The 21724-nt window shown below is 38.2% G+C and overlaps 1 protein-coding gene across 1 annotated transcript in view; it reads right to left on the reverse strand.

Annotated features, from left to right (window-relative positions):
• Window positions 1-21724, reverse strand: part of ANAPC1 (anaphase promoting complex subunit 1) — an 83909-nt gene that overhangs the window by 37395 nt on the left and 24790 nt on the right. Inside the window, 15 exon segments of the mRNA XM_014558298.2 lie at window positions 17-151; window positions 1424-1515; window positions 3635-3869; window positions 5980-6036; window positions 6038-6252; window positions 9250-9368; window positions 11096-11310; window positions 13551-13729; window positions 15868-15938; window positions 16035-16071; window positions 16471-16549; window positions 16762-16910; window positions 17703-17794; window positions 19083-19351; window positions 20745-20819. Coding sequence (XP_014413784.2) covers window positions 17-151; window positions 1424-1515; window positions 3635-3869; window positions 5980-6036; window positions 6038-6252; window positions 9250-9368; window positions 11096-11310; window positions 13551-13729; window positions 15868-15938; window positions 16035-16071; window positions 16471-16549; window positions 16762-16910; window positions 17703-17794; window positions 19083-19351; window positions 20745-20819 — 2019 coding nt within the window.

Below are 21724 nucleotides of genomic sequence, written 5' to 3' on the forward strand. Positions count from 1 at the left end.
CTTCATTTGGACTTACTTTGATTTGATAACTTGGAGATTTATGTTTCTCCCGGTGCATCCCTGCTTGAAAGCGCCTGTGGCCTCCAACCATGTACTGATAAAGCTGCTCAGGCACGTTGAGATCGGACATCCCTATCAGATTACTGCCATGCTGGAAAATGGAGGAACAGACACGTGAAAGGAAATCTCAACGGAAGAAGATCTGTAACACACTCTCATGGCAAAGAAAAGAATAAACTAACTTCACAGCTGGGTATTTTGGGCTATCAATTAAAATAAGTATTTCTCATGAGCTAATACTCAATCTATTAATAATTCACATTAAAATTACAGTTCATCTACATACAAGTTAATACTTTCATTTCAGTAAATACCGTTAACTGCACTAACAGTTAAAGAACATACGAGGTGGTACGCAATGGCACCTGAACCATGAACACCTGAACCCTTCCATTTCTGTGCCTATGAGCTATAATTACAATAATAAAAATAACTTCCTGAACACTTAACTCTCTTCCAGGCACAATTCGGTGTGTTTAACATGAGTTAACTTCCTTAATATGGCAATTCTATCACATAGCTACTATTTTATAGATGAGGAAAGTGAGGCACAAAGAGATTACATCCAAGGTCACACAGCTAGTGAGGATATAAACAAGGCAGCCTGGCTCTACGATCTACCAAGTTGCTTAATCACCAGACAGTGCCGCGTTTAGCGACGTGACTCACTCGTCAGGACCAGAACTCAGGTCCTAATTCCCAGTATGATGCTTTTCCCTTGTATCATCTGCCTCTTTAGTTCACGCATCAAGTGTGAAGAGTCAAAAACCTAACAGACCTTTCTTTACACAATTCAGTTTCTGGTGGTTCTTCAAAGAACCCACGTTCTAGGTGATGGTGGCATTTAATGCAATTTAATGCAATTTCTGGTCATTCTATACTATGTCTCTTGGATAGGGTCACAAACCAGCTGCTATCATGGCAACATTCTGGGACATGTTGAGCACCAGGGCGCCAAAAGCGGGTTATGGTTTATATTTAGTAACTATCACAGACTCTTAAGGCTCCCCTTCATACACACATTTCCACTGTTTCCTGTTTTCTAACTGAGTGGGCTGCCACTTCTTCATCTTATGTCTTGAACTCTTTTCAAGAAACTTCATTCCCTTGGTTCATTCATGAACACTTACATCTAAGTCACGGGGGAAGAAACCTTAAAAGTCCCACTCTTCACTACACTTTCTCTCCATTCCCCAATCTGGCATTTTGAAAAACATCCAGAACAAAGAAAGAGCTGAGAATCAGGGTTAAGTCAAGTCACAGTAAAGCAGAGTGGTATTCAGAGCAAAGTGTCAAGGTTATTTGTCTCAACAAGCAGAGGTCGGTTGTAACTGAAGCATCTGAAGGCACAGACTCTGCTTACCCCCAAGCAAACCATGCCCAGGGCCAAGCCAGCAGCTAAAGAGTAAGACTCTCTGTCAGTGCAGTATTCCATCTCAGGACCAGGGGGCCTGCCTGGAAAACAGAAAGCAACACAGTTCAAGCTGGCCTTTTAAAATCCAGACTTGTGAACTTTTTAGAGTCCCTTTCTAGTAAGTTGCCTAAGAACTACGGATTCAACATAAACCCAGAGAAAGATCTAACATTATCACAAATGGTGTCCACAACTGTCGGTTTACTACAAAATAAAGCCCCAGACTGGTTCTTTCAATTTGCCAATTTGAAAGCAATGACTTTAAAATATTGTGAAATCTTGTTTTTATTTTTAAAGTAGGAAAAATTTTTTTAAGGAGAGAGGTGCATATAAAAAGCTTCAATTTGTAACTTCTTTCCTTTTGTTGATGTTCTGTTATTTTCAAATTCATTCACTAGATGTGGTGAAAACATGTTCAAATACTGATAACAGGCAGGAGAGATACTTAAATTTTTAAGCATTAAATATTATGTATCCAGACACTTACTCTGAATCTATATAATACTCAGTCCTACTGTGATAGAATTTCTTTATATTCATGCTAAAAGCTTGGCTGGATGCAAATTCATACTTCCAAAAAGCATCCCCTAACTCTAACTCCATCCCTTTTGCGTAGCAAAGTGTATTATATACAAAGACTCCTTCCTCCAAAAAAAAGTTCACATTCCTGGGATTTCATCTCCAGGAAAAAAAAAAAATTTAAAGAAAGAAAAAAATTAAACACAAGTATTCACTGCAGGGTTTACTGCCTAAGAGCAAAGAATTGAAAACAACCTAAAAGTCCTATAAAAGTAAGAAAATGGTTAGGCAATTTTCAAAACACCGACTCAATGATTGCACAATATAAAATTTTAAAAGCCACTTATGACAATGACATGTGAAAAGGGCAGTACAAAAACGGTTTGAACATTCTGGCGGTCATTATACAAAAGAGCACGTGCATATGAATCCAGATGAAACCCTCTACATACAATGTGAAAGAGGTGTGTCGTGGCTGGGAGATCTGTGTAATGCTGGCATCACCAGATATCACTGTGATACAGCCGAAGAATGCTAAATCACCTTGCAGGTGAACAAGCTTTAAAAGCCAGTCCTGAGTATCTCCTGAATAAGTATTTCTCAGGCCAACAACTTAACGCTATTACATATTTTGCTAACAGGAAAATTTCAGCTTTGTGAACAGTGTATTTCGTCCTTATAGTAGACTAAGTTGTTGATCCCAACTCTTCCCTGCCCGCAGTGCTGTACATTCACATCCACACTCTTGTTGACAGAGTCTCCTAGTGTACCTGGCTGTGACCTAGGATCCAGGCAAGCATGATGTCAGCAAAGGTCTGAAACATGCTTCCATTATTTGGTTCTCCCTTTTGCCCTTCTGTCATCACCATAAAAGAAGCACACCCTCCAGCCTGGGTCCCAGGATAAGGCATCTGGAGCAGAGCCAGAGCAGCAGACCCACAGGTATATACCCTGAAGCAGAGATGCCGGGGCCAGCTTTGTGGCGATCCTGAAATACATGTAGAAAGGTCCCAAGTAGGATAGAACCAGACATGTAAGTACGTATCTAAATTACTGAACATACCAATAATGCCAATAGCATTTCCAAACTTGTCAGAAAAAGATGACTATATGGAAGGCAGATTTCAGAAAAAAAAATGCAGACTCAGTTGAAAACACAGAAAAGGCATTTCATCACTAACATACCCTCCAGCATATAAAGGAGGAAAGCAAGAGTCAATCACTCCCATTCTGTTAGAAGTGCAGCTGCCCAACGGAATAAACACTGCGCTTTTAGGGATCAAAACTAGTCAACTTTGAATTTTAAATGTAGACCACTGCTAGACATTGCCTGGTAAAGACAGCAAGATAAACAGCATGCTCACATGTGATTAAGACCACAGGCTACCTCATTAAATGGGACCAGGGGAGCTCAGAATAGGCTGGCCAAGTAAGAATGCAGACTAATAACTGCATAATAACATGAGCTTTAGAAAACATTACTTGTAGTTTTTTTTTTAATTAGTACAGATCATTCTATGCTCACAAAAGCTACAATTTTTCCCTTAATTTTTATTTTTCTATTACTATTATTTTTACTTTGGTTCCTGTAGAACGGGAAAAATGGATGCTCATGAAACCACAGCACTATTACTGTCATACCTATTTCGGCCAACAAGACTTCTGCAGTGTGCCTGTGAGCTGTCCCCTGATACACGAGGCCGATGCCAACCACTGCAGCCACCTGGACGTTGTGAGGCACGTCGAGCTCCGTGGACGTCGGGGGTAGGAGAGCAGGAATGTGAATGCTGAGAAGCCGTGTAATTGACATATCCATGGTGCCTAGTTTAGCCGCAGAAACACCAAGCAGCAGTCCGATGCTTGTCATTTCATGACCCTAAGAGAGGAAACAAGACTGAGACTTAAGTCACTACCAAAACAAAAATGTCGTTTTATATAAAATACTGCCTGCCAGTACTCTCAGTAAGTACTTTTACGTGACAGGCACAGCGAGAGGCTCCAAGAATACAAGAGCAAACTAAAGAGACATGGCCCTTGCTCTCATGAAGTCAGAGCCCTTTGGAAGGAAAAGTATTAAACAAAAAAATTAAATATATTGTTAAAAGCTCGTATCAATGAAAAGATATCAAGATTATGAAAGAGTATTTTAACAGAGCTTAATTTAGATTAGGAGGGACTGGAGAATTATGAAGAATTTTTAAAGAAGTGAAATTTACAATAGGACCCGAAGGATGAGTACAAATTAGCCAGGAAAAGTGGTAGAACAGGGGGGCACTAAAATTTACAAAGTGAGAGAGAATGATGTCAGGTGAGGGAACATGCAAATGACTCTGAGGTGATTCAAAAATAAACCCTCACGTTGATGGTCAGCTGACCACAAGGGTGCCGAGACAACTCAACGGCAAAGAACAAACTTTTCCAAAAAAAGTGCTGTAATAACTGTAGAGCCACATGCAAAAACTGAAGCTGGATCCCTGCCTTGCATCATACACAAAAATTAACTGCCAGTGGGTCACAGAACTAAATGTAAGATGTAACTAAAGCTAAAAAACTCTTAGAAGAAAGCACAGGTGTAAATTTTTGTGACCTTGGGTTAGGCAATGACTTCTTAGATATGACACCAAAAGCAGAGCAACCCAAGAAAAAAATGGATGCACTGAACTTCATCAGAACTAAAACCTTTCGTGCTTCAAAGACACCATCAGAAAATGAAAAGACAACCCAAAAGACAACAGCATGGGAGAAAATTTTTGCAAATCATGTATCTGTTAATGGACTAGTATCCAGAATACACAAAGGACTCTTATGACTCAATAAGAAGGCAACCCAATTAAAAAATAAGCAAAGGATTTGAATAGATGTTTCTCTAGAGACGACATACAATGACCTAAGAGCACATATAAAGATGGTCAATGTTATTAGCCATCAGGGAAATAAATGCAAACCAGAACCACAATGAGGTATTACTTTGCATCTACTAGGATGACTGTAATAAAAAAGACAGTGTAGGCAAGAATGTAGAGACACTGGAATCCCCATGAATTGCTGGTGGGATTATTAAATGGTATACTCACTCTGGAAAACATTTCGGTAGTTCCTCAAAAATTTAAATAAGAGTTACCATGTGACCCAGCAATTTCACTCCTAGGAATATCCCCAAGAGAAATGAAAACACTCATCCACACAAATATGTGTACATAAACATTTATTGTAACATTTTTCATAATAGCCTAAAAATAGAAATAACCCAAATATCCATCAACGATGAATGGATAAATAAAATACAGTATATCCACACAATGAAATATTTATTCAGCAATAAAAAGGAATGAAGTGCTGAGACATGGTATAACATGGACAAACCTTGAAAACGTTACAGTAAGCAAAAGAAACCAATCATAAAAGATTGTTTGGTTCCACTTGTATGAAAGGTCCATAATAGGCAACTCTATAGAGACAGAAAGTAGGTTAGCAGTTTGCCAGGGGCTGGAGGGAAGGGGAAGAGAGGGACTGCTACGAGGTATGAGGATCCTTGGTGTGGTGATGAAGATGCTCTAAAATTAGCAGTAGTAATGGATGCACAGCTCTGTGAACATAATAAAATCCACTGAATCAGACACTTTACATGCGCAAACTTTTATGGCATAAAAGTGGAAGAGTTTATGCCAAGAGAAGGAGTTCGGTTTGCTCAATCAGTCTCTATGGTTGGAATGTGGGGAACAAAGGAAAGAGAGGCACTAAGTAAGGCTGGAGCGGTGAGGAGGATCACAGAGGCTCCTGGAATGTACACTCAGAGCAATGGAAGATCACTGAGCACTCTGAGCAGAGAAGTGATACACCCTAATGCATACTTTACAAAGATCACCTGCCTGCTGAAAGAGTGGACTTAGAGGTATAAGAATGAAGAAGAGCAAAGATAACAATTAGGAGCTACTGTAATCGCCCAAGGGAGGCACAATGCCAGGACTGGGAGCACGAGTTCTCACCTTGGTCAAGTAGTCGTGGATATTGAGAGTAGCCAGCTTGGTGAGGTGCCCATTCAGGACCCAGGGCCATGAGAAAGCCAGCATACTCATTGGCTAACTCAGCGTGCTTGGGCTTATTGTAAACAATCCAAGCTGAGTCGATCTGGGAGGCAGGGGCTATCTTCAGGCCGGCAGCCACACCATTGTGGAAGCTGGCCCAGCTTGTCATGTTGGGAGGCACATCGATGTTTCCACTGTTCAGGTCTACTGTTGTGTTCCGAGGAGGGGCTCGCCCTATTCAGGCAAACAAAATTTAAAACTGAGAGAATAAAAATTCACAAAACTGTTAAATTTAGATTTTTGAGAACAGAGATTATTTTCCCTGCATTCAAAACCCTTACCCCCATAACACCTGGAATTATATTAGTTTATTATGCACGAACTTTTATACATATGAGTCAAACCTGATGCCAAGTGGAAAAACCGTAACTGTGTAAAATAACTCACTGTTCTTTCTGCTAAAATACACGGGACTATAGTAAGATAACTGATACCAACTCAACTTTATACAGATCTGGTTAGGAAACCCACTACTTTGAAATCTTCCTTTCAAACAGTAGGAAGCTTATTAAAAAATAAAATGAAAACTAACATCACAAACTACATGAATAATAAATTCCAAAATGGGATTGATGGCAATGATGTTACTTTCAAATACACCATCCCATTTTTTTCTCTGGTTAAGGAAAAGTGACGTTTTAAAAAGAGACAGTGGCCTTTACGAATCTGCTCTATCTCTATCTATCTCTATATACAGATATCTAATTATATGCTATTGTTAAAAATGCAAAATTGCATTCAAAGATACCTATATAAACTACATCATTGTATACACTTGAGTTACCCAGTGAAATGTAAGAGTAGTCACTAAATTTAAATTTATGGTCAGTTTAAGAGCAATGTAAATTAAATGTTCATGATGCCGTGTTTTCTTTGAATTTCTTTTCTTGAGTGTTTTGATTTTGATCTATACTGTATATAGGAATACATTGAATTTTTTTATATTTTTAATATTCTGTATGAGTTCAAGTCATGGATATTTAAAAGAAATATTCTAAATATTGCATAAAGTTATACAGTTCACTACAGGTTTGAAAATGGGTTTTTTAAGGAGTTCTGAAAGTTATGTAAATTTTAAACAGACTCAGTGTCTCATCTGTAGTCTGTATATGCACACACAGACACAAGCATAAAATAAATTTGTATTTACCATTTGCTTTCTGTACCTAAAAACTAACTCAAATGCTGGTCTGTGATAGCACGACACAGGTGACAAGCTTGTGAGTTATACTTTTACTTTCTCAAAAATGGCAAAGAGATTAATAATGAAAAAGCAAGTAAAATTTCTAGAACAGCAATTCATCATATGCATAAGACATAATATTTACATACAACAGAACACGAAAGGCAATGGGGTAAAGCAAATTTTCCTGAATAAGAATAACTAGAAGTTCAACAGGCAAAATCAGCCTGGGTTAAGGAACGATTTCAAGTAATTATTTTTTTCCTAAATGAATTTATTACTAAAACAAGATCGTCTTTTTCTGGGGGGGAGGTGGTGTTTGGAGGGGGCCATAGCAGAATGACTAAAAGGATAAAACTTTGGATGAATGTCGTAAATACATTTTAAATTATGCAAATTGACCTAAATGTACTAAGAAAGAGACAACAATGACTCATGTATTTGTTTTTTAACATCCACCCAAATATTACTGCCCAGATTTAATACATTTTAACATTTGTCAATTTTGCATGAGATTTTCCTTTAAACCCAAACTTTTATATAAAAACATTCAAAGAGGTGAAAAACTAATAAAAGGAACACCTACACACAGTGCCCTCCATCAAGGTTCAGTAATTGTTCAGATGTTGCCATGGTTGCTTTATCTCGAGAGAGAACAGCTAAATACTGAAGGTAACTCTGCTGGATGTGCCTCAGTGGGATTATGGCACCACGAACAGGTGTGATATGGGACATGGGAATGTGTTTTTCACCCAGCTGATCTCATTTTCTGTACGCTGCTAAATCACAAGCTTCCTACAAATCTGAGAGGGGCCTGGGTTTCTTAATTATGCAACTTAAAGTACCGTGGAATTGTATTTGCATATATTATATATCTTATACGTTACTGTATACATTATATACACATTTTGTACAAGTCTCATAAAACCATATATACTATATACTTAAAGGGATTTTCAATAACAATTTCAATTATATACAACTGTCACCTTTAGTATACATTCAAACCAGATCAAATGGATGTGAACTATAAAACTCATTATGATCAATAATATTGGGAAACGAGCACACTCATATCTGGCAGAAGTAAAAACCCATGCGCCCAACCAGAAAAAAATCTGACAGTGTGTTACATCAAAGCCTTAAAATCATGCTGTCTTAGGAGTTCTGCTTTTAAATAATTATCCTAAATAAATTATAAATATACCACAACAGCATGTTTGTAATAGCAATAAACAATAGTTTCCAACAATACCAGGTTGTTTATATAAACTATATTCCATTAAAGTAAATACTTTGGAGCAAATAAAAATGAAGTTGTTGATTAAAAATGTATATTATATATACATAATATAATTGTGTGTATGCATATATATATATATATATGCTAGAAATAGAAGGATGCTCACTATATAGTAAATTTTTAAAATAATTTCTAAAACAGGTTTAAACTTTCTGATAATTAAACATATAAAATTATAAAATGGAGAAATAAAATTGGGAAATGAATAAATCAAAATGTTAACATTAGTGAACTCTAGCAAGCAGGAACATTTTGGGTGACCATTTCTTCTTTTTGCTTAGCATATTTTCTCGTTTTTGTACAAGGATCATCTATTCACAGTAAGATATAACAAGATATTTCAAGACTAAATATCTTTATGTCTTATACTGTAAGATTATTTAAAGTTCAATAATCTCACCATTATCAGTAATATCTTCCTAAACTTTCTCTAGTGCCTTTTTATAACTTGAAATGGTCTCATTAAAAGCAAAAATTAGTAATGGGTTCTGTCCTACTTCCCTCAGTGTTTAGTTTAATTTGCTTTTTGAGCTTTGATAACCACTACAGGAGCTATAAACAATATTTAAAATCACTGGGGATAGAAAGAGCATTTCTTTGGCTGCAACTAAAATAACTCAAAAGAACTCCACTACACATATACTTAATCATTTTCTTTTCTCACTGAGTCCAGAATTTAACATACCAGTCAAATTTAACTTGGGAATAGGCAATGGTTCCGTTGGAACAGGATGATATGAAAACAAGGTAAACATTCCTCGTCCTACAGGAAGAGCCATAGTTCGCTGACACAACTGGAGCAATCTATAATTACAATGAAAACCAGCTTGTGAAAAAATTTTAACAAAAAAAACCATACTTTAATTTGTAGACAACTATTTCAAAGCAAACGTGCTGTGTATAATGAAGTCACATCAAAGTAAATCCACACAAAGATGTGGGTGAATCATTCAAACACAGTATTCTCATTTTAATACTCTTCCTACCATTAGAAACTCTGAGGAGGAGACACTTCCTTCTTTTGTTTCATATTTGGTTTGAATTAAAACCAGCTGCTCTATAAACCAAGCCAATTCTCCTTAGGCATTTGAAAAGTAAAACCTGGCTGTCAGAGGTGCAGGAGGACAAGGTACTGAGCACGGACAGTAGCCGCAGTCTGAGGGCCAAAGGGGTCGTAGCTTCTGGGGACAAGAAGTCCAAAAGGTGTAACCAGTGCAAAGAATAGTCAATGCATATCTACAAGGTGCTGAAGCAGGTGTACCCCAACATCAGCACCTCTTCCAAGGCCATAAGCATCACGAAGTCATTTGTGAACCATGTGTTTGAGCAGCTAGCTCAGTACTTGGACTAAACCACAGTGACATCCTTGGACGTCCAGACGGCTGTGCGTCTCCTGCTGCCTGGGGACTTGGCCAAGCACACTGTGTCCGAGGGCACCAAGGCCGTCACCGAGTACACCAGCTCCAAGTGACCGAGGGCCTAACATTAGTAAAGAGTAAACTGCTCCCGCCAAAAAAAAAAAAAAAAAAAATCAGCATCAAAGAATCAGTGAACTCTGATAATAATAACAACGGCTGACTGCACTGAACTTTGCTATGTACTGGGCAGTGTTTGAGGCACTATGCAGAAATGGCCCGCTTGATCCCCAGGGCAGCCTGTGAGGCTGTGAACGCCGCAGTCATGCCTATTCTCACAGTTGAACTAAGTGCGGCAGCAAGAGGGTAAGTAACATGTCCAGTCGCCCAGCAGACAGCGGCCAAGCCTGGTTCCGGAGCCCACGCCAAGTCCCATGTCCTCACTTCTCCGTCACTCCACCTCCCCACTCAAGGTGACTGACACCTGGGTATGTGCAGAGAGGAAGGGAGATTATGACTAACTCAGAGTTTCAGCAGCCTGTGCCTACGTGTAGACGGCCCTTCCCCTTTAAACAGGACAATATAGTAAGTAAAGTCAGGAGAACTAGAAAACAGTGGCAGAAGAATGACAAGTGACAGAGACAAGGTAGATAAAAGGACAGGTGAGAATTTTAAAATACAAGTTGAACTGTCCCAAGGCAACAGCTCAGGAACGCCACAGGCATGTGACGTTGCTTACTACTGAGTCTTACAATTTATCAAGGTGTCAGAGAGTGGCAGGAGAGAAGGCTCATACAGTATTACCTATCACATCAGAAAGAAAAATACTAGTGTTAAGTTTAAACTACATGTTAAAAAAAAAAACTCAAAACATTTTATTTTTCTGGTCAACCCACACAAGAATGAGTTCAGCATTTTGCTTTGTTTGTAAATTCTTGAGGTGACTACAAGCAAAATGGTTTTAGATTCGTCTTTTCTAAACAGCACATAGCTATATTTTAAGAGGAGGAGGCTCTGAAATACAACATATGTCATCAAATACCAAAATATTTTGAAAACATGTATGGTTTATTTAGGTTGGGAGAGAACTTAAAATACACGGTACTTTAAAGTATCTTTTTAGGGTTTTCAGCACTAAAAACCTCTGCCAAGAGATAACGACGTGTTCTCCTTTACCTGTTTTCTTTTTCCTCGATGAACTCGTGGTCACTGAGTTCCGGGTACTGCACCACATTGACACGCACAGGATGTGCACTTTGAAGGAGCCGTCGCACGTCCTGCACCCTTAAATCTTCACTCCATATTAATGACATCACCTCCTGATTCATGTCATTCATGCCATCATCCTCCTCCTCAGTGTCTGTTCCTGAAGGAACATCTGATGAGAGCACCTGAGTAACAGACTTGGTTGTAATAATAATTTAAAAACCAGTCGACCGCACGTAGTGAACATGAGGACACACAGGATGATGCACCAGGTCTGTATCAGCACAGAGAAAAAGTAAGTCCCAATGTATACTGGCACTCTGACCTAAAAGTCTTTTTTTTTTTTAAGTATAATTATATTGCTTACTTGGAAATATTCTTTACTGAGCCTAGGAGAAAGCTTTCAATTTAGGACAAGAGTCAAGAGGCTGATTCCACTGAAAGAAAAATTCTAAATAAATTGTAAGAATCTAACTATATCCTAAATATTCCAAAAAGGAAACAAATTACTGCAAATGGAATATTAACACCTTTCACTGTTACTAAAGAATCCACACTAATTTAAACATTGACTTTGATTAACAGAAGCAGAGCACAACCTGGAAGGATATAACCAAGGTCTGGGGGAGGTGAGACAGTATTTTTTTACTTTCGTGGTTGGTTTTCACTTTTTTTTTCTATGTATGTTCCAAATAAAATTTCTTAAAAGGAAGGGATTAAATACAGCAAAACAAGCGAGGAGTTAATTCCTTGGTTATTATTCTGCCCTCATAAGCCCAGCATGTACTTTAATAGGAGTCTTTCCAGTACAAATAATTCAATCAGACTTCAAGACAGATGTGAACAGCAGAAATCTTATTTTCTCTCAAAGAGTTGTATACTCCTTTCTCAAAAGATTAACTCCTAGGGGAAATGCTGACGTTCTGCAACATTTAATGTGGAAGCAACATTAGCCTGGGTAAAAAAAAATAATGGTAGGTATGGCTAGAGAATCTCTCTTACTTTAGTTGATTACTTGATTGATTATAGTTTATTATAATTCCCACGAAATATCTAATTTTAAAAGAAACTATATTCTAAAGGTGAGTTAGCTATAAAACATAGACCCAAAGAGCCGATAAACTGATTTATGATGAGTTAGAAAATGTAGCCTCCAGTAACTGAACAAACTGAATTTAGACAAATACTTAAAACGACATTTAAACAGAGATGAGTGATTATCAACACCGCCTGGTCTTAGTGCTACTGATGTGCTCACTCACAGCAGCAGAAGAGGTCTAAACGCTGAAGGCTCATCTTGGTCAAGCGAAGGATAATCGTATTGTTAGCAAAAAAAATTGGTTTTCTATCTAAAACAAGACAATGGTAATTCAACTAAGCGTTATTATTTAAGTGCAGATTAAAAGACAGATGCGCTGGTACGAACCCTGCAGGAGATGGGATCCCCCACAGAACCCACTTCTGTCAGGAACCCACTATGTAACCCTGATGTCAGGAATAAGTTCTGATACAGTCTCTGAAGAAGCATTAATAGCCTAAGGTCTCACGCGGATTATGAACAGTTACAATGTATGGATTATCATGTTTGTGTTCAAAGGCTAATAAGAGATGAGCCAAATTTACTGTTTTCTCAGAGACATAAAGTACCAAAGTCACCAGGATGGAATGGCCATCCCTGAATCCTCCTTGATCCTCAGGGTCATGCAGTGCTACTACTCACTGTTTTTAAAGTTAACGAGAGTTCTAGAAGAAATTTTAAAAGTTGTATTTTTTTAAGCTTTAAAAGAGGCTGATTTTAAAAGAGAAATAATTGGAGGGTAATGATGTATTTCACTTTCTATTTGTAGGTTCTTAGAACCCATTATTAAAAAAACAGATTTGAAGATTGATGAAGGACAGTATTTGAGGAAAATAACATTAAGACAGCTTCTAAACAACGTTATCGTCCCCTCAAAAAAAAAACCTTTTTAGAGGGGCTTCAGTTTTATATGATTAAAGATATATTTACACCTATTTAAAAGGTTAAATGCAAGAAATGCAACGCATCAAAAAAGTATGAAAGAGTAAATAGCTATGTATTAACTATTCAAAACCAGGATATAGGTGCTCCCCCGATTTCCTCACAATAATTACAAAGTAGTTAATTACTAGTATCACACAAGCAGGGAATCAGTCATAGCAGTTGTTCAGCTGACGCAGGGTCAAGGGAAAGAAAGGTCCAGGCGAGACAGAGCATTCACAAAACCTCCTGTTCCCATGTTCAATTTACAAGTTAATAAGATCTGTCCAATTTTAAACCCTGTCTAGTACATAATATAATCTGACACATACACTTGCAGAAAGACTTAAAGGAAAACAAGTAACATTTCTACTTTGATTTTATGGAGGTGAAAACTGAACTTAGACTGGGTACGTTGATACTCACAGATTTCCCTTTGGGCAAGTTTCCTTCGCAGGCCTGCTTGGAGAGATCCTGACGTCCAATCAAGAGACAGACAGCTTCTGGCCAGTCTGAAGCAGGCTGCTCCCGGCAGTGATAAATCGCATCTCTGATGGGGAGAGCAATTCCAAAGGGAAGAGTTTCCAAGTCTCTTAAAGTGAAACCTTAGGGCGAAAGGAAGGGAGACATTTTTCCACTTAGACTTACCACTGTCCCAAATATCCCTGGTGAAGTTAGTAAACTCTATCCTAACAAGTAAGAAAGAAACTGACTTTATTCATCTTACTACCAGACCGGTGTCTCAACATCAGGGAATTAGTATCAAAGTTTTCTTTAAAAAAAAAAAAAGTTCCTAAAAACCTTGAGAAAAAGACAAACAATCCAATAGGAAAAACACAAAGGACAAAAAGACGTTTTCCTAAAAGGAAACACAAGCGGTCAATAAATGTATGAAAAAATGCTCTATCCAATGAGTGATCAGGGAAATGCAAATTAAAACCACTAGGAAATAGAATTGCACACTCACTTGACAAGCACATATTAAAGTTAATCAATACCAAGTGAAGGCAACTATGTAGAGCAACATTAATTTTCTTCCACAGCTGGTGGGAGGGGGTATATACTGGTCCAACCACTTTGGAAAATATTCAGTATGTATAATTATGTCCACCCCTACAGCCCATCAACAGCCATGCAGAAACTTGGGCACATGTGCACCAGGACATAAGTAGTAAAATATTCATTAGCAATGTTTCATCATGGCAAAAAAAAGGGGGGGAAGGGAGGAAAGAATCGAACGGCTACCATCAATAGAATGGATAAATAAGCTATGATATATAGTCAAGAAGTGGATTATACAGCAGTGACAATGAATGACCTACTGCTACATGCGTCAATATGGATGAATCTTTAAATAATAATATGGAGTAAAGGAAATAAGATAGTAAAAAACATATTTACATCAATATCCATTCACGTGACTTAAAAAACATACAACACTAAGCGATATATAAAGATGATAAAACTGCCAAAAAGAATGATGGAAGGAAATATACAATTTAGATGGGGTACCTGTACAGGTGGTCACCTGTAGCGCTGGGCTGTGTAAGAGACAGACACAGCTGAATGGACACACAGGCCCTTCTACTGCACTACAGTGTTTCCCTCCTAACGCTGGGCGACCAGTACATCAATGTTCACTTCACTCTCCAAATTACTATTCTCTAAGCATACATATTTTACATGCTGTTTTGTACATATACCACATTTCATTTAAGAAAATTTTCAAATCCTCAGGATAATTAAAATTTATTTTCCCTGTAATGATTTTCTAAATTTTATAGTACTATACATTATTTATTAATATAGAAAGTTGATTAAGTATTGAGGTAAAATGTTTCCTTATATGAGAATTAACACTTTTGTTAAATATTATGTAACATACAAACGTATAGAACTCATCCAATATTTTTCAGCACAGGTATTTCATTATAATACTATGTATTTCAATTATTGGAATTTTCAAGGAAGCATATAAAAAAGAAAAGTAAAAAACGAAGTCATTCAGAACATTCTCTAGATAAGAATTCAGAAACATCCATAATATTCATTAAAGCATTACTTTCTAACAAATTATACTTTAACTCTCTCATTTTTTATATTTTCATATCAGTAATTTTTTTAATTTTTAGTTTTTTATAAAAAGCCACAACTTTTACTAAAAATTTCTTCAGTATTTCACTCTGTTTAAAACCCTAGGGGCACAGGCTTTAGGAAGAAAGAGTAAATTCCTCCCTTCCTCTCCCCCGTCGCCAGTGAATCTGCATCTTGGTGCGCAAAATGTCTAGCCATCATTCAAATGCAGACCCTGAAGTAAGTTTACACAAATTACTTTTAGATTTTGCCAGAAATACTCATTTCTGACATCTGAGCATTACAATGGCTTCAAGTCTGAATGTGTAGTCGTTAGTGTTCTCCATTCTGAGGTCACTCGACAAAGCCACTGCCTCTACTGGTCTCAGAGGAATGACAAAGATTTTTCTTACCTATCGAGAAACCACAATCTAGTACCCCAGACCCTAGAACATGGAAGCTGGGAGACTGTCAGAGGAAGGAAGTGTGGCTCGGTGGGTCATGGTCTCGGCTCTGTGGGATCCTTTCCTACAGCGGGAGCCCCCCTCTTCTCATGCCGCCCAATTCTAGCGAGCTTGCAGGAAGCCTGGTTAGGAAGGAGGGGCCCAGGGACAGCAGGGGTTTCTCCCTGGCACTTCAGACACGTGAACAGTAACAGAGACTTACTTACCTACACTAGTCATCCAGACAACTAATCTCTCAGCTAGACTCGAAACTGGTGTGGAATGCCTGAAACTAAACCTGTGAGAGAACAAACATGGAGTTAGTTAACAGAACAGTAAAACACACTAGTGTTTTATATTTTCAGCATAAAAGCACAATCTGAATGAAAGTCACCTGTTCTCCTCTTGTTCTGCTTGTGACTTCTGGGGGGCTAAAAGGTAACAAAAGGAAACATTACTTTGATAGTTATTCTAATAAAGAAAATACATAATCTGTAGAAAACATTTGGAAATAAAAATTCATTAACAAACAATTCCTAAAAAAATAATAGAACAAGCAGTACTCTGGCAGGCTGGGAAGTATAAACATTTCCCTGAGGCTAAAACAGTCCTTTTTAGGCATACTGAAAATACAAAGGTTAGATTTTAAGTAATCTTGATCTCTAAAAATCAACCCCAGACTCTATACTAGAATGGTGTTTTTATGTCATCTCCAAAATGAAGCAAGACATGACCTCTAAAGCACATTTAGGAAATGTTTAATTTTATTTCAACTGATACCGACATCTATAAAAATTTGTTTTGGGAAGTCTAACCTTGGACTGACTTACTTATAGTTATTCTGGATAGATACTGTGAGGATTCATCAGAAACAGAGCTTTCATCACCAAGTATGTAGAGGGCGATACTCTGCATAAGGAAAAAAATTAACATTTTTTAAAATATTGAGGCATAATTACACACAGGAAAATTCATCTGTTTTAGATGCACAGCTCTTGCTGAAATCCACAGAGCAATGCACAAAAGGAAAAAAAAGTTGATTTCACTGTATAATTTTTTAAATTATATTGAAAAAGAAAAAAAAATAAATAAACAAGTTTGGCAAGACTGTAAATACATACCAAGACTACAAGTCTGCTTCTTTCACAAATTCCAGGGAGGTAAGGATAGGGTGGCATTCCTTCGCCCTTCAAACAAGAGCTCACCCACTGATAAATACTCGGTGGCTCAGAAGTAAGAAATGATGGATGATGCATAAATCCTGTTTGACCTTTAGAATTAGACAAATGTTTATAAAGATACAAGAACACATTAAGACAATACTATTTCATTCTAAAGGAATAATAACCAACAATACCTGTCTTCTGCAAACAATCAGAATAACATTTTCCCACATCCTCCAAAATCTTTATGATTTCTACCACAGTAAATAACTAGAATTTAAGTGACTAATATCTTATCCAACCCTGGAAGGAAATTTAGCAAATTCTTGTGTTCAAGGCATATAAAGAATCTAACCAAAAATTTCTGCCCTAACCCTGAAGATGAGAAGACAGGAGAGATACCCAGGATTGTGCTGTGTTTTAACAACTGGGCCCCAATCCTATGTCCTTTTCACTCTGGATCTAAGACAGCACAATGGTTCTATATTTGTGCTGTCCAGGATGGCAACCACTAGTTCCATACGGCTACTGAGCGACTGACATGAGGTTAGTGCACCTGAGGTACTTAATTTTTAATATAATTAACCTACATAGCATATGGCTGGTAGTTACTAACTGGACAGCGCAGGTCTAGGGCAAAGCATCCTTGGCACTGGGAGCTCTAAGCTCTTGCAAGTCAGCACCATAGGGATGGGTAAAAGTTTCCCCCTCACTGAGGAAGTTATGACTTACTGCAAATCAGAGATCAAGCGCTACAAACTAAAATCTGCCTAGGGAAAACACACTGGCCCTGACTTACAGGCAAATGGTAAGAAATAGATCCTCTGCTCTTAACCAAGAAAAATACAAGTAAATGTCATTACGTTGTTCAGAAAAACTTTAACAGCATGAACACATACCTTGATCAACTGTGCACACTTGCCCAGTAGTTCTGACAAGCGTTGGATAATCTCTATAGTAATGATCTACATAAGGCTCCAATTTTAAGTCCCTAAAATAAGAGTATACAAAAAAGAAATAACAAGGAAGGCATTACAGCATTTTCCTCCCACAGAGTGTGGATTCATCAGATGAATTTTTCAATTTAAAATACTTATTTATGAGAAAGAAGGTAATCAATTTTAGTCTCTGTATTTTATTTCTTGGACTTTAAAATGCCCAGTACAACACATGCAACCAAAACTCCTCTCGCTAGATAAATTGTGTGGACGTAAAACTACTGCGAAACACCATGGTTCAGTTTCTCCTGTTATTTATTAGCTGTGTGATCTTCAGCAAGTCGGCTCTATGAAACTCAGTACTTTCCTCTAGAGAATGAGGAGGCACCAGTTAATTCACAAGTTTTTAAGATTAAATAAGAAAATATGTGTGAGAAATACCTTATAAAATGTAAAACATTATACACGTTACCTATTTCAGAGAGCCATAATTAGGGTTTGTAAATCATTTCATTACAAAACTATTTTCATCACAGTAATCATTTGTCATTAAGAGAGACTGACCGTCAACTAAAACTGCCACAACTCAGAAAAGAATTTCAGTATTTCAAGGAAATTAACAGAAAGTAGAAATGCACTACATCCTTAACTCAGAGGTTGGCATTTTGATTCAAAGTTAACTTACTTTATCATCAAGGGTCACAAAGGCTCAAATGACACCTAAGTATGACCTTTTGAATTCAGTATCAAACACAAGGTGCTAGAAAGACTGTTTAAAATTTTACTAACCTTATTGTGGATCCACTGCAAGAGCCTGAAAGGCAGGGATGACCACAGACTGAGACAACAAAGGGGCAGCAAAGACCGCCCACAACTAGCAAACAACGCCTGTTCTCAGAGACAAACTTGAGCAAGTTTCCTCATCGCTGAAATAGGGATCATAAGGCCTACTCCGACACTTTCTACATGTAAACTCGGACACTGTTAGTTGTCAACACTATCTGAACGTAGGCATTATTACAGAAACAGCATCACAGACTTTCCAACACAGAGCAACCAGTCATCCTGTCAAAACAGAGCCAAGCAGGTCACCTACCGTGTAACACACTTTTGTGACTTCCCACTAATCTTGGGACAAAGACCAGCAACCCCAGCATGACCCACAAGGCCCTTACATAGTGGATGTCCTCAAACAATTCTGTGGTTTGTAGAAAATGCTCTGGTTTTCTGAGAAGGTAGGTTTCAGGCGTTTATTTACAAAGTTCCTACGCAATACTTCATGGCTAAGATCAAGCCATCTAACAACCTCCTGGACGCTTCTCATCTCCTCACAATATTTACCTTGCCAACTGAACGAGAAGTTCAACAAGTGAACGAATTCCTTCTCCCATCAGAGTATTCAGTTTAAGCTCCTCGTAGATAAGGTGAAGAACAAAAAAAATTGCAGGTATGTGAGCGAAGAGAAGTGTGGAAGAATCCACAGTCAGATTCTGCGAGAAGTCCTCGTCCTTCACCTGGGGGACTCCCAAAGGACTCAAACACAAAGATCGATTCAAAAGATGCGACTCGACGTCCTGGTGGTAGTCTGAATTTAACAAATACTCCCAGTCCTGAGAAGAATAAAAAGGGTATCAACTTTCAAATATTCCCTTCTTGCCACGTCGTCGTTAAAAAACAAAACCAAGTTCACTTAAAACAATTCACGCTCCATTTTCATATTAAGTTGTTAAGAATATGAGAAAGAATCACAACGCTGAAACACCAGAACCAACACCTAAACAGCTAAGCAGTTTCCAGATGCCAGCAATAAATGTTAGGACAAGCCACCTGTAAAAACCACTTGAAAAAAAGCAGTCATGCGCTTTTAGGGAAGAGACTTGGGAAGAAGAATCCTACTACTTAGGTAGAGATTGAGAGAGAAAAATTTAAGGTTATCTTAAGCAACGTCTTATGAGCCAAAAGTAAAGAAGGAAAAGGTGCGAAGTGTGGACAGGCAGATGGAGGCACCACTTCACTGATTTGGGTTTTGGCAGGAGGAGGCACCTGCTTGTATCCCGTTGGTATATTTATCTTTCCACGTGTGTAAGATGCTGGGGCCAGTGATACAACCTAATAACCAACTGAATTTTACACTCAGACAGCACCACACTTACTTTGTAAGTACGGAGTCTGTTTTACTTTCTACTTGTGATTTATTGTATTGTGCTGAGAGAGTATAGTCTATGGTTTCTTCAGAACCTGGAATTTACTGTTTTTGTCAGGCTTAATACAGTGTGTCATTCTAACTTAAAAGCTCCCGGAATAGATACTGAATCAACCATAACAGTAAAAAGATTTTAAGTCGGACAACCAAAATAAGAAATTCTGGGGGGAGGGTATAGCTCAGTGGTAGAGTGCATGCCTAGCATGCACAAGGTTCTGGGTTCAATCCCCAGAACCTCCATTAAAAATAAATAAATAAAAACCTAATTACCTCCTCCCCCTCTAAAAATAAATTTAAAATTTTGTTTAAAATTCTGCTTACCTAAAGGCACTGTCAGGCCACAGACTGGGAGAAAATACTCCCAAAATACACAAATGACAAAGAACTCATATCAAAAATAACCCACATTCCTCTCAAGAGCAAACCATTTCCATCATTCCATAAAGTTCCCTTGTGCCATTTGTACTTTCATTCTGATACGTTTGAGAACCTAATTAGAAAAACACTGCATAGAAAGGTAAATGCTATCACTTTAGGTGATCAATTGGCAATAAAACATCTATAAATCCAAACTCAAATCATGCATTAAGTAGGTTTGGTAATTTTTAGATGATCATTAAAGACAAAAGTGAATATATAACCACTGAAAACATAACAGATCCTACCTTCAAAATAACAGTATTAAAATAAGCAAAAGGTGCTAGAAGTGCACACAAACCAACAGGAACACCACAAATGTGGGGGAACAGTGAAAGAACCCACAAATTAATTTACATTAGCAAGAAAAAAACAATGCTTACATCATCAGATCCCGTCTCTGAAGGCCTTGCTTTTTTGGGTGCAATGACTGGGGAAAGTGATCCTTCAAAGTCAAACTGGAAGATAACCCCAAAAGAGAAGACAAAATCACAGATTTATCACTGCCAAGTGAATCTTAGAAGATTCAGAAATCAGTTCTACCAGTTGTAGAAACTGAGGACAGTCATCAAAACTCTTTTTTTAAATCTGGAAAAACATGGTACGAATCCCTTCCTTCTAGGGCCCTTGTGAAATGGAATGAAACCCTACACGTAAACCCTGAGCGCGTGCCCGGGCTCACAGGAGCCCAGTGGTCGTTCCCTTCCCTCCCCGACTCCTCTGGTGACACAGATCTTCACTCCTTCAGAAGAACAAGGGCCACAGACCGCATCCAAAATACGCCAAGTCTCAAAGAATCGACCCAATGTTAGCCAAATGTCAGAACTAAGAGACATTTACTTGGAGTCTGTCTACCGTGGACAGTCTAACAGTTCTATGGCAGAGATGGGTAACTACTCTCCAAAATCCGTGTTCTCCTCTTTCTCTAGGACCTATGGCCAGGTTACATGTCCCTGCCCCCTCACAGAGTTAGGTGTGGCCCTGTGACAGTGTGGCTATGAATGAAAGAGGAGGTCACCATTGCCAGGCCCAGGTCATGAAGACCTCCATGGGTGTCCCCCGGGCTCTGTCCCCTGCAGCTCACTGGATGGAGTCAACTCTAGGGCCATCTCTGAAGCCTCATGTTGAAGAGGACAGGTGCTCCAACAGTCCGGGTCTCTAATTTTGTAAGTAACCTATCAAGGGCCTGTGGGGAAGCTTCCGAGGAGGGAGATGAGGAATGCAGCTTTTTATCATTAACAAACTAGACACTTAGGCTAAAGCACTTTAAAATCCACTTCAAATCAAACCTTCCTCCTCACAGACCAAGCAATCTGTGTGTGAAAAGTCGAGGCTTCCAAAAACAGCATTAAGCCGTGAGTCA

The sequence above is a fragment of the Camelus ferus genome, chromosome 28, assembly GCF_009834535.1.
Source record: "Camelus ferus isolate YT-003-E chromosome 28, BCGSAC_Cfer_1.0, whole genome shotgun sequence".
Classification (NCBI taxonomy): Eukaryota; Metazoa; Chordata; class Mammalia; order Artiodactyla; family Camelidae; genus Camelus; species Camelus ferus.